The following is a 13,254-nucleotide window of genomic DNA, read 5'->3' on the forward strand; positions in this document are numbered from 1 at the left end:
ATATTTAAATCTGTAAACAATCAAAAATGTTTTGTCTTTGTTTTCATAAAACTTAGCTTTAGGCCTCGCGCCATGTGAGTGAATCCCCAAAATATTCTTGAAAAGTACAAAAATAATACATTTTGTGTATTTTCTCAGATAGGGAGTGGTTTCTTACATTCAGTTAGGAGTCATCATTTCCGGTCGCTTTCGAGTCTTCGAGTAAATAATCACGCACTAACTAAATTGATTAGGTTGAAGAGTTAACGCTGACCTGACACTTGCTCGTTCGTGACGAAAAATTTCTCCACTTGCTCTCAATGAATAACCTAGCAAGTATATTACAAGGAAGAAACCGCGAGTTTGATTCCGTTTTGGCCCCTGCGTTCAGAATCAGATGAGAATAAAATGAGGAGAACAATTATGGATACTTTCGACATGCTAACTATTGCAATTGCAGTGTAATTTATTCAGTGCGCTGTTAGAGTATATCACAGATTAGTCTTTCCTCTGTCATTTTGCTAACCGTTTTATCACTGAGAATTTTTTTTACATAATTGAAACCAAAAATATTATTTCCTCGGATAAAAGAAAAAAGAAGATAAAGAAATGAATTTTTTGGCGCTTTATCCATATCTACGGAAGCCTTGAGGAAACTTCCATTTATTTGTCATGCATGATTTGAACATCCGGTTATGTCAGTGATTGAGCAAATATCTCTTACACTCTGTCTCCCAAGTAAGAGTCTCAACAGGCACCATCACCGTTTTTCAATTACTTCTCGGAGACTTTTAGACGTTAAATATTTTTTCACACGAGCTTAATGACCAATCGATGAGTGTGGAAAGCAAGGTATCGGCAAAACAACACGTTGTAGCAATAGAATTATCATTGAATAATACAAGGGAAATCATATCGATGAATTTCACACCATGTTGGCTGGAACTTCATGTCTTAGAAATAAAAAAAGAAAGAAAATGATATACATTTTTCATCCTTTTAAAAACTGTTTCTTATCAGTTCGTTCCATTTTTTTTTTACTGACCCTGCTTCCTGTTAATGAGAGGAAACATGCATTGTAAAGACGAAATAAACAACGCCATCTTAAGTTTCATCAATATTAAGTGACAAAGTCACACGGGGTTATTTGGTTAAAAAGCGTCAAACTCTCGTCTTTCAGTTGAAAATCTTCTATACTTCATTTTCGAAAGACTGATATGCACAGATTGTTAAATTACAGTTTCCTTTAGCAATTATCTTCGTATTAGGAATAACAGCGTTTCAGCAGGCATTTCTTCTGTCCAGGTGGTCTGTCTCGAAGGGATGGCTTGGAAAAAATGAAACAAAAATATTTTTCTCTGTTTCTCGTCGTCCGATCGACCCAATATTGTTTTGCGTTTTCTGAAACAAAATTCCGTTGTAAGGAGGGTGGTAATGTAGTCAAAAAATAACCGCTGCGACATTTCTTATAACGCAAATGAGGTCACGAGAGAGACTGGCATTATCTAGTTACCAAGGAAACGAGTTTCCAATATGGCGTACTAGTACTGTATGATCTTCTTGTTGTTCAGACCAAAAAAGACGGCAAAATAGACTTAAACCATGGTGTAAACACATCTGTTGTTAGAAGCTACGCATAAACCTATAGGCAGATAAGGCTTTTGCTCAATTAAGGAAAAGATGAAAGTAAAATGGAAAGATGCTGACCATTGCTATCACTGCATAATTTATTTAGAGTGCTGTTTAGAGTAGATCCCAAAATTGAAAAGTCTTTTCTCTGTCATTTTGTTAACCGTTTTATCACTAATATATTTTTCACATAATTGATACAGAAAATATTATTTCCACAGATAAAAGAAGATAAAGAAATAATTTTTTTGGCGCTTTATCCATATCTACGGAAGTCTTGAGGAAAGTGTCGAAAATGCCATTTATTTCAAGAGTATGATCTAAAATAGTTCTTTTTGAATATGAATAGCCTCCTTTATCTTGAGTTGAAAGCTGGTAGTGGCGTGATCTAAAATATGAAAACAGTCTATTGAACACAATGAGCGACAACGTTCACAATTCTGAAGATGTTTGAAGATGTGAGAGGCCCTATCAACGGCTAAGTGCTCACGTACGCGTGTGGAAAAATGTCGGGAGGTTTCACCGACATAACAGGCATTACAGCCATTACAGCCCGCACATGTAAACTTATAAAGGAGGCTATTCATATTCAAAAAGAACTACCTTCCCTCAATCAGCAATTACACCATGTAAATCTAAAATTATCCTTTTTACTTACACCTTTTCACGTTCTGTTGTTACTATTTGTCTTAATTAGCATTTTTGCCTACTTATTATTCAACTTGCTTTGTAATCATTCATTCAACTGAAGATGACAGAAGCTCTGTCGAAACATGTCTTGCAAACTTAAAAAATTGGTCGTTTTCCTTAAAATCTTTACATGTCTGCTGCTATCTAGACCTTTTGGAAATATTATTTTACCTTTTTAAAAGCAATTTCTTCCTAGATTGCTCGATCTGATTTTAGTATAACAGATCCTGCTTCCTGCACTGTCATTCTTGTGGCTAATTTTATTACCTGAAATAATAATGAATTAAAAATGTAACCATAAAATAAGAACAAGGCAAGCGGAGGTCTGTTGTAGAAAAGATCCGGCGTCACATGCCAGTGGAGTCTGTCGTTTTATTATCTCCTCAGGACTCCAGTTAGATATTTGTGCATGCTAATTCAAAAGAAAAAGAACCACTCTGATTAATTAACCTACCATTGTTTGGTTCATTTAAAATTAAATTATGAGCCTTATTTCAAATTATTTATTTACATTCTACAACTGTTCTATACTTAACTATGCTACAAAATTGACACACTTCTTAGCAAAAGTCGTATACGTAAGCAAACGCAGCCGTATATGTACTAATTACAACATTATGAAACAAAGCAAAATACATGTTTTTAAAAACAAATACTATCTACATTATATCTGAACACAGATCATTGCTTGCTTATTCTCTCGTGGCTTGGTGGCACACCTCGTGTAATAAACATGAATCATCGCCAAGCGTTATTAACAACAGATTGCAAGGTCAAACAGAGGTTGTCTGCTCATGCGCGTCATCAAGCAGCTCTTCCTCAGGCCCCACCCGCTCCTCACTAAGAGTAATGTTGACGTAAGAACGCGCCGATTCCGACAGCATCTCCGACAAGGTGCAGCAAATTTCAGAGAAAGTCGGTCTTTCTTTCGGATCCAACTGCCAGCAGGTCTTCATCAAGTCATAGAGCTCGTCGGAGCAGTGTGCTGGTCTAGACATACGATATCCACAGAGGAGTTTCGTAAGGAGGAGATTAACGGGAACACAGGGATACGGGGATCCCCCGATGGTTATAATCTCCCATAAGAGGACTCCAAATGACCACACATCCGAGTTGGTGGTGTAGATCTGATCTTGAATAGACTCTGGGGCCATCCACTTGATGGGAACCCGTCCCCCACCACTCTTCACATATTGTCCATCCCCATAAATATCTCTCGCCAACCCAAAATCCGCCACTTTAGCCTCGTATTCTTCCGTTAGAAGAATATTTCTAGCAGCAAGATCACGATGGACGAACTTCTTTTCAGCAATGTGGTGCATCCCACGAGCGCAGTCCAGCGCGATCTTGAGTAGATCACGTGAACTCAGCGTGGAGATGATGTTGACGTAGGTTTCATCATCTGGGCGGCTGGCCCGCAGATAGTCTAGTAAATTACCACCTGACACGTATTCGGTAATGATGTACAGCGGTCCTGGCGTGGTGCACGTGCCCATTAGGCTAACGACATGCGGATGTTGACCAATCTCTTTCATCATCTCCATCTCTTGAAGCAGATCCTTGTAATCAAAACGATCTGCATGCTCTTTGATCGTCTTCACGGCGACCTTGATTGGCCCATCATCTGCGATGGTCATAAAATTGTGATCAGTACTGACAGATGTAAGGAGATGTTATAAGGCTAGCTCCGTGAGCGCGCAAGATGAACTAAATCCTGCGTTGTGATTGGCTACCCCAGCGGGCAAGATGGCGCTATTTTGAGTGCTCGAGATCACCCGCTGCGCCCCGCAACAAAATAGTTTTCTTTCTCCATATCATAAATCCTTTATTGACCAAGCCTGTTCGGTAAAGATGGCTGGATACTTGCCTCAGTTTTTTTTTGTGTGTTTATGGACCTTGACTCTGTATCGGTCCATAAATACGCAAAAAGAGACTTTGCCAATGTCCAGCCATCTCCTCCTCACTCTTGGTCAATAACCCATATATTTTCTTTTTAGAATTGTACTGACCTAATTACTGACCAGAGTTAACCAACCATTCCCCTTTCCTAAACCAAATGGTCCAATTCTATCCCTAAGCACGCTCCCTCCCGGGATATCAACCATACATCCACAACCATAGATGTACTCACCTGTCATTAGGGTACCCTCTAGTACCATACCAAATTGTCCCTCGCCTATTTTCTGGCCAGTCATGAGACGATCGCGTGGAATCTCCCATTCATCAGTGTAATCAACAGCACAGCTCGTGAAAGATCCTGCGAAAAATTACCTCCCGTCAGCGATTTCATTGCCTTACTCGAGTATATACTGGTCTTACAAGCGGCTTAGCTCGAAAAAGTCAGATAACAGGCAGCTAGCTGATTCTTTGGCCATGCGCGCGCCATGAAGAAACGGTACATAGGTCCGCAATGCGTACATATATGTGTACTTACTACTTGTCTGTATGGAGGATAATGTAACGAAAATGCCGATTGATAATTCGTTGTAAATGTATGGAATTGTCTTTATCCTCCTTGTTGGCTTTAACAGCTAATGTCGTAATACATTGTTGGCTCTTTAGATCCGGTCAAAATGATAGAACGTATCGATTCTCCTACATACAAGACGCAAGTTTGGAAACTATAACTTTTCACATTGAACACAAACAATAGCCTTTCATTACCGAGCTCCAACAGATCTCTGTTCCCTCTGGACTCAGCTCCTCCGCTGTGTGTGCGAGTCCTCATTTCAATCAAGTCCTCGAGCCCACGAACATATTGAGTATTGCTGTTCTTTTTCTGTTTCTTCTTTCTTCGCATCAAGCAGTATAGCACCGCAGCAATGATCACCAACAGGGCTAAGCTGACAACGAGAGCCACAGCAATAACAATGATATTTTGTGATTTACCGCCAGCTGTGCTGTCTGCTGCAGATGGTGTAGAGACCGGGAAGGTCTCAAACGTTTTCTCGCTGCTGTATCTGCTTGTGTTATAAATGGAAAAGGCACCTATACAAAAACAGCGTAGTTATTTTCATCTTCACGGTCATGACATCATCAACAATAATTAAATCATTTAAACATTATTGTTTTCAACACTGTGAACGACATTATCAACAAAAAGTTAGCGTCCCATCAATATTAAAATTATTTTGTAGTCTAGTACTTGCTTATGACCGCAGATATTCTAAACAAAAGATTGAACAGCTTTGAATTCATATCAAATCAGTGAAACTCGTCACACTGATAGAACTTTCCCATCTAATTTATCTTCAAAAACTTCCATATTTTGACTGAGCATGCAGTTACAGGCCACGTCCATACTACGCCAGAGAAATTTGAAAACGGAGGTTTCACTTTGAAAACGCATCAAATGCTTTCCGTCAACACTACGCTGGAGAAATTCAGTGAAAACTCTCATTTTGGGTTTGTGCTTAAGGAAAACTCAGTCGGGGAAATCGCATCATTGTCGTCACGTCGAAAAGCCCCGTTTTCGAATAAACGCAATGCCGGCGTTTTTAAATTCCTCCGGTTTGAAGAGCGTTTTCAAATAGCTCCGTTTTTGGTCAGGATTAGTGTAGACGGTGGGCCAAACCGTAGAAATAAAGCTGCGTTTTCAAATTTCTCCGGCGTAGTGTGAACAGGGCCATAGAAACTCTGCTTAGAAACCTACCCACGCGAACTAGGTAAGTTGAATCAGGGATCAAGTCTTTTAAATATGTCTTTGTTTCGTTAGGCTGTAGTGCTTTTATCTCCCACTCCGTGCCATTAATCTCAAATTCTTTGTACTCCACTCTAAGCTCTCTTACTATGGACGTGTTAACAACATTCCACGTTACAGAGACTTTCGTGGGATTAATCTCTGTTACGCTGACGTCTGTTGGCCTGTCTGGTACAGGATAACACGTGACACCGTCCCCCGTGAAGCCCGTGACACATGTGCAAGTATATGAGCCTTTCATGGAGAAAAACAAAAAGGTAACAGTTAATATCGTTGTACTGTCCAAATTCGGGCATTCAGTACCGCATATAAGCATGAATGTGGTGTCTCTGTAAATGAGATAGGGTGATGAGGGAAACAAGCTCCCGGGTTTCCGAAAAATCAGTCAGTCGTTTAAGCTTCATGTATAACAACCCAATCTGTCTTGGATAATTTTTGAGCTCGTTTGTCGCGAGAGTGGTAGCTAAGCAACATGATCCATCACATGATCAAGCTTAGGTCACGACTTCTAAGCGCGCGTAAAGCTTTCTCATTAGACAATACGAAGAAAAAAACCCTTAAAATTCTTCTCACGAGAATTATTCAAACGCGGAGCTAAAATTTCTAAAACTTCGTTGTATTATGATCGTTGGCCATAAAAAAGAAGGATTAACTGGAAATCGCTTCAGCGTGAAAACCGCTAACTCTTTTTCCAAAGTGGTTGCTACCAGTACGCATTAAATTGATACAATCTTCTTTGCGATAAAATCTTCTTTGGTTTCTACACCGAGAACTAAAAACCAAAACCAATTGTAGCTCTAAAAGCGACAACGATAATCATAAAATGTTTTATGTAAATGAACAAAAAACAAATAGAGCCGCACGCATATTGGTTCTATAGAGACTGGTGGGTCACAAACTCATTGTAAAGATTAAATGTTTGAATTTGACCCCAATCCAGAAATAAAACTAATGGCATTTACTTCTAGCCTCAGAAAATAATGTTTAAATGAAAAACTCTGCTTCATTGATTAAAAATCTTTCATTTATATGTCGCAATATTGATGTTTGAACCACCGGTGGGTCAGATATTATATAAACGACTAAAACGTCAACGGAAATCTATTATAGTTGACAGTTTAATTGTGCCGGAATAACTGCGACAGTTTGGTACGTTGTGAAGTCAACATAGGGGATTAGTCAAATAAAAGAACCGTACTTGTAAAAACAAAGCCCCAGTGAACAAATTGCTTTCTGCACAGAACTTACGGAGAATAATTAAAACATTTGCTGGCTTAATTTCATATGATTCGAACGAAAAATTGGTCTCTCCTTTGTTCTAAAAAACAGTTCAAATTATTTTCAGCTTAATAATCGCGGTTTAATTTCAGCGCGTTTCGACTTCCCGAAAAAATATACACCAAAAGCCGCATTGTGAAATGTTTTCCGCAGGGTATTAAAAAAAACAGAATATATAATTCATTCTCTCTTTTCAACGAAGGTTTACGTAAGCAGTTTTCAGTTTGCGCAACAGCAATAAACCTTCAGAGGCCAAAAAAAAAACTCTAAGCAAACACTGAAAGCGCAGAATTTATTTGATTTTAAAACTCTCGCTGATGGCAATACATTTTCGACCACAAAAACTATGTGGGCGAGACGCCGGTCACCTTCCTCCAGTTGAAGTTTAAACATATATAGATCGAGAGCACTATAGAATTACTTATTAATAACCATTTTGCGCAATACAGCTTTTTGAACCCACGCAAATAAAACAACAAATTTGTTCGTTTCTTGGCGAATTGCGCAAGTCTGCCTTGTTTCCTGGATGTCAGCACGTTTAAGCGAAAAAACATGACACGCTGATAAAGATTTTGCACCCTCAGGGAAGGAAATGTTTGCGCAGTTGAATATCTTTAACTAGTTATGTACCTACCTTGTGAAGAATATTACATTTCCCTTATCTGATCAGAAAAAAGACATGAAAAGGCAGCGAACAGTAGCCAATTTTCCGTTTATGTGAAATCATTGATTAGATATCGCCTTGTAGCGGATTCTTATGAATCAAGGGGATGTTAAAATACATTGAACTGCAAGAAGACCCCCAGGGGGAATTTCCTCTTAAAGAGCACTTTGATAAATCATTTAGGATAGATCCCAAGAGTTTTGGAACAACCTGTCAAAAAGGTAACATATATATTAGGTTTGATTTTCATGAGGTAAAATAAAAAAAAAAAACTAAGCAAGTTTCAAAAGCGATTACGCTGTGGTGACAATGATATTGGTAACTTTCACAAACCCATGTTAAAAATAAAATTTCATAGATAATGATCGTTGTCATTCCTTTGACTGCAACAATGTTTTCTGCATTTTATCAAATTGAAGAAAACTTCGGTCACAATTGACCTGTTCGCGATGAAATCTATCATTTTTAATGGCGCAACTGACGACAAATATACAGGTTCTTTAGACGGGTGGGAATATGATGTCAGGCAGCCTTCTCAAGATTTGATTTCTGTAGAAATAGCAGCCTGTAGACTAGACAAGAGGTTAAATAATTATCATTTGACTCTCTTGATATACAATTGTTTTTGTCATCGGGTGGAATAACTGACTATAAACTTGTCTATGCTTTGCTTGGGTACAGTGTGTGATAAGTTAAGACATGGAGTCATTACTGGGTCCGTCAGTCAGTTATTACTCAGTCAGTCAGTCAATCAGTCAGTCAGTCAGTCAGTCAGTCAATCAATCAGTTGTTCAGTCTGTCACATAGCTGGAAAGTCCTTCCAGCTGTCAGTCACTCAGTCAGGCAGTAAATCAGGCAGACATAAGGTTGCTCTGTTAGTGAGCCAGCCCGCCAGACCATACCATCGGCCGGTCGGTCAGCAGTCAATCAGTTAGTCGAGATCAAGCCAGCCATCTAGCCAGACTGCAATCAGTCAGATAGAGAAACAGCCGATGATTCAACCAGCTAATTAGCCAGCCAGTTTGCTGGTCAGTCACTCTGTCATTTAGTCAGTCAGTTAGTCAATCAGTTCGTCAGTCAGTCCGTCAGCCACACAGTCCGTCAGCCAGTCAGTCAGTCAGTCATTGAGTCAGTCACTTAGTCAGACCGTCCGTCAGTCATTTGGGCAGTGAGTCAGTCAATTGTTCATTAAGTTTTATAGTCGGGCAGGTATTTATTCGGTCGGCCGGCCGGTCAGCCAGTGAGCCAGTCAGTGAGTCAGTGAGTCAGTAAGTCAGTAAGTCAGTCAGTCAGTCAGTCAGTCAGTCAGTCAGTCGGCAAGTTAGCCAGTCAAACAGTCCGTTAGTCTATCTAACCATCCGGCTAGCCAGTCAGTCAGAGATCAGTCAGTCGTGATCCAACCAGTCAGTCGTCCGTCCGTCCGTCAGTCAGTTAGTCATTCAGCCAGTTAGTCAGACAGTCTATGATCCAGTCAGCCAGTCAGTCAGTCAGTCAGTCAGTCAGTCAGTCAGTCCGTCCGTCAGTGGGCAAGTTAGCCAGTCAAACAGTCAGTGATTCTACTTAGCCAGTTAGTCAGCCAGTCAGTCAGTCAGTCAGTCAGTCAGTCAGTCAGTCCGTCAGTCGGCAAGTTAGCCAGACAAACAGTTAGTGATTCTATTTAGCCAGTTAGTCAGACAGTCTATGATCCGGCCAGCTAGCCAGTCAGTCAGTCAGTCTATTAGTCAGTTTATAGTCATTTTGTCAGGCAGTCATTCCAACAGTCAGTCAGTCACTTATTTACTCATTGATGCACTCGTCCAGAATTAAGTCTCCCCTACCTGGATTATTGTGGCACTTGGCATGTACATGGCATGGTGTCTGTTCCGTGCATTCATCAATATCTTTACACTTCAACTGGGGTATGGGCGAATTCTGTTCCTCGAACCCTTGATGACACTTACAATAGTGTGATCCCGGCGTGTTCACACAGTCTGCGTGTACTGAACACACTGCTTCTCCCGTTTTGCACTCGTCGATGTCATTGCAGTAAGTTCCATTCCCATCGAATCCTGCTTTACAAACACACCTCAAATGAGATCCGGATTTCTTTATTTCCCCGTCTTTGCTGCATTTTTCTGAAGTAATGCTAAAAGAACAGTTAGCAGCTCTTTGCCTTTGTTGACGAGTTGCGTTTCTCTCGCAGAAGCAGTTCCCGTCAAAACGTCTGCAGTTGTTGACAGAGGTGTCCTTTGATTGGCAGGTTTCACTGCAAGATGACCCCACCCAGTTCTCAGAACAGGTACAGTTGGTCGGTACCAGGCTGCACGCTGCATCGTTAGCGCAGGCTGCACAAGAACAGATGAATGACGACAAATTAGCTGCGGTCAAGTTATTTCCAGAAATGTCACTTGGAACTTGACAAACGGCGCCATTAAACATCATTTCTGGCTTTCCTGATAGCCATCTTGGAAGCCAACTCAAGTGACAGTCGCAATTCAGGGGATTGTTATGAAGGTAAACTGCAGTAATCTTCGTGAGGTCATTAAAAGAGCCATTTTGAATCGAAGAAATGTTACAGTCTCTTAAATCAACTGTTGTAATCCTATCCAGCCCAATGAAAGCGTCCGATTCTATAAAATTCATGGCGGAATTTTTACTGATATCAAGAAAATCTAAAAACCTAAGATGCCCAATGGCTTTGGGAATCCTATCCAGGCTATTGTCTTTGAGCATGAGTTTATTAACAAGCGGAGCACAGCTAAATGCATCTCCATCGATTGTTCGTATCTGATTGGAAGCAAGCTCTACTTTCCTCAAAGACATCAAGTTCCCAAGAGCACCGCTATCAATTGCGCGCAGATTATTATAGCTTAATGAAAGATTTTTCAAGTAATCCAATCTGTCGAATGCTCCTTTTTCGAGAACGCTTATTCTGTTTCCTTGAAGGTCAAGTTCTTTAAGGGAAGGCACGGAATCAAACGTACCACGAGAAATTCTCTCGAGTTGATTATGATCCAGTTGAAGAAACTGCAAAGTGTTCAGTCCTCGAAAACTGCCTGCGCTAAGGTTCACAAGCTTGTTTTCTGAGAGGTCCAGTAAGTTGAGAAAGTGCTGTCGACGGAAGGATCCATTTTCTATTCTATTCAGGGCGTTTTTATCTAAATATAGACGGTACAGGTATTGGTATTTTTCTAAGGATGTTGTTTTTAATTCGTGGATGTTATGAGAACTGATCCTTAGAGTTCCAAGCTCTAACGGCAGTAACTTAGGGATGCTTTTCAACTTGACACCGCTTCGAAAATTGCAGAGCGCAGTGGCATACCATTTCCTTGTTCCATTAAGTGTTAGATGTTCAGCGGCACATCTATAGCAGACTGCCGGGCAGTTGTACTGTGGAGGTTCTGGAAGTTGACTTGCCGTAAGAGTCACTGAAAAAACAAGGAGACTTGAAAATACCCTCAAGAGAGTGTAGAGGTTCTCCATTCTGGAAGCAGCAACACAAATCCAAAATGGTCACAATAATCGGAAAAACTTCATCCAAAACAACTTGATCGGCGCAGTGCGCGGTCGAACGAAGTGAGAAGAAATAACCTAAGCTCCCTTGATGTTAATCCGCTAAGCCTTTGTAGGAAACACAAAACCTTTATACTGCTTAATTGAAAGCGATGAATGATTGACACGCGTCCACTTATTCTCAAAGTTGACAATTTGGTGGTCGCTTTCAAGCATATAATTAAAACAGCGGATCTTTTTAATTCAATTTGGTCAAGAAAGGTTTATTTTCAGCACATGTAGCTTTACTTTTGATTGTTGGTTGATTGTCCCAATGAAAAGCACGGCCCACCTAGCAAGTTCTCAATTTCGTGAGCATAAATTTGATTGTCATCAGCTTTAATCTGGACGTAAATTGACTAAACTCATGCGCAAACGAATGCTTCTTTAATCAGCTGCCGGTAGCACAGCGAGGTTTTTTCAAAATGTTAATTGCCCCGATCGTCACAAGGATCAAAGTTTGGTGAAAGTTTCTGCCCAACACAAACAGGGCACAAGATTAGTGATAAATGAAGATTCGATTTGCTATCGTGCCATTTACTTTGACAGCTTCAATTAATGACCCTTTGGCGCTCGCAAAAGACGTAAATAAAACAAAACAGGTGCAAAGCTATTTCAGCGCATACATTTGCACGTTTCAGTCGGACATCACGAAAAAATTTTAAATCTGTAAACAATCAAAAATGTTTTGTCTTTGTTTTCATAAAATTTAGCTTTAGGCCTCGCGCCGCATGAATGCACCCCAAAATATTCTTGAAAAGTACAAAAGTAATACATTTTGTATATTTTTTCAGATAGGGAGTGGTTTCTTACATTCTGTCAGGAGTCAACATATCCGGTCGCTTTCGAGTCTTCGAGTAAATAATCACGCACTAACTAATATAAATTGACTAAGTTGAAGAGTTAACGCTGACCTGTAAAAGCTTTTAAACCACTTGCTCGTTCGTGACGAAAAATTTCTCCACTTGCTCTCAATGAATAACCTAGCAAGTATATTACAAGGAAGAAACCGCGAGTTTGATTCCGTTTTCGCCCCTGCGTTCAGAATCAGATGAGAATAAAATGGGGAGAACAATTATGGATACTTTCGACATGCTAACTATTGCAATTGCAGTGTAATTTATTCAGTGCGCTGTTAGAGTATATCACAGAACAGATTAGTCTTTCCTCTGTCATTTTGCTAACCGTTTTATCACTGAGAATTTTTTTTACATAATTGAAACCAAAAATATTATTTCCTCGGATAAAAGAAAAAAGAAGATAAAGAAATGAATTTTTTGGCGCTTTATCCATATCTACGGAAGCCTTGAGGAAACTTCCATTTATTTGTCATGCATGATTTGAACATCCGGTTATGTCAGTGATTGAGCAAATATCTCTTACACTCTGTCTCCCAAGTAAGAGTCTCAACAGGCACCATCACCGTTTTCTTGACATAAATTTATTTCAATTACTTCTCGGAGACTTTTAGACGTTAAATATTTTTTCACACGAACTTAATGACCAATCGATGAGTGTGGAAAGCAAGGTATCGGCAAAACAACACGTTGTAGCAATAGAATTATCATTGAATGATACAAGGGAAATCATATCGATAAATTTCACACCATGTTGGCTGGAACTTCATGTCTTAGAAATAAAAAAAGAAAGAAAATGATATACATTTTTCATCCTTTTAAAAACTGTTTCTTATCAGTTCGTTCCATTTTTATTAACTGACCCTGCTTCCTGTTAATGAGAGGAAACATGCATTGTAAAGACGAAATAAACAACGCCATCTTAA

The 13,254-nt window shown here is 39.7% G+C and overlaps 1 protein-coding gene across 1 annotated transcript; it reads right to left on the bottom strand.

Annotated features, from left to right (window-relative positions):
- Positions 1–1,688: 1,688 nt before the first annotated feature.
- LOC149103429 (uncharacterized) lies at positions 1,689–11,636 on the bottom strand. The gene is made up of 5 exons (XM_089273205.1): positions 9,758–11,636; positions 5,951–6,232; positions 4,963–5,286; positions 4,430–4,555; positions 1,689–3,922 (listed from the first exon to the last, which is right to left on the bottom strand). The coding sequence occupies exons 1-5, from the start codon at positions 11,400–11,402 to the stop codon at positions 3,072–3,074; spliced, it is 3,228 nt and encodes a 1,075-aa protein (XP_089129331.1). The 5' UTR covers positions 11,403–11,636; the 3' UTR covers positions 1,689–3,071.
- Positions 11,637–13,254: the final 1,618 nt, after the last annotated feature.

The sequence above is a fragment of the Orbicella faveolata genome, unplaced genomic scaffold (assembly GCF_042242905.1).
Source record: "Orbicella faveolata isolate gen_17 unplaced genomic scaffold, um_ofav_v1 contig_35, whole genome shotgun sequence".
Taxonomy (NCBI): domain Eukaryota; kingdom Metazoa; phylum Cnidaria; class Anthozoa; order Scleractinia; family Merulinidae; genus Orbicella; species Orbicella faveolata.

Excerpts from the sequence above, each read along its gene's own strand:
- LOC149103429 (XM_089273205.1), bottom strand. The coding sequence starts at position 11,402 with ATGGAGAACCTCTACACTCTCTTGAGGGTATTTTCAAGTCTCCTTGTT. Across the intron at positions 5,287-5,950 it reads AACTTACCTAGTTCGCGTGG|GTGCCTTTTCCATTTATAAC; the intron begins GTAGGTTTCTAA and ends GTTTTTGTATAG. Across the intron at positions 3,923-4,429 it reads AGAGGGTACCCTAATGACAG|ATGATGGGCCAATCAAGGTC; the intron begins GTGAGTACATCT and ends TGACCATCGCAG.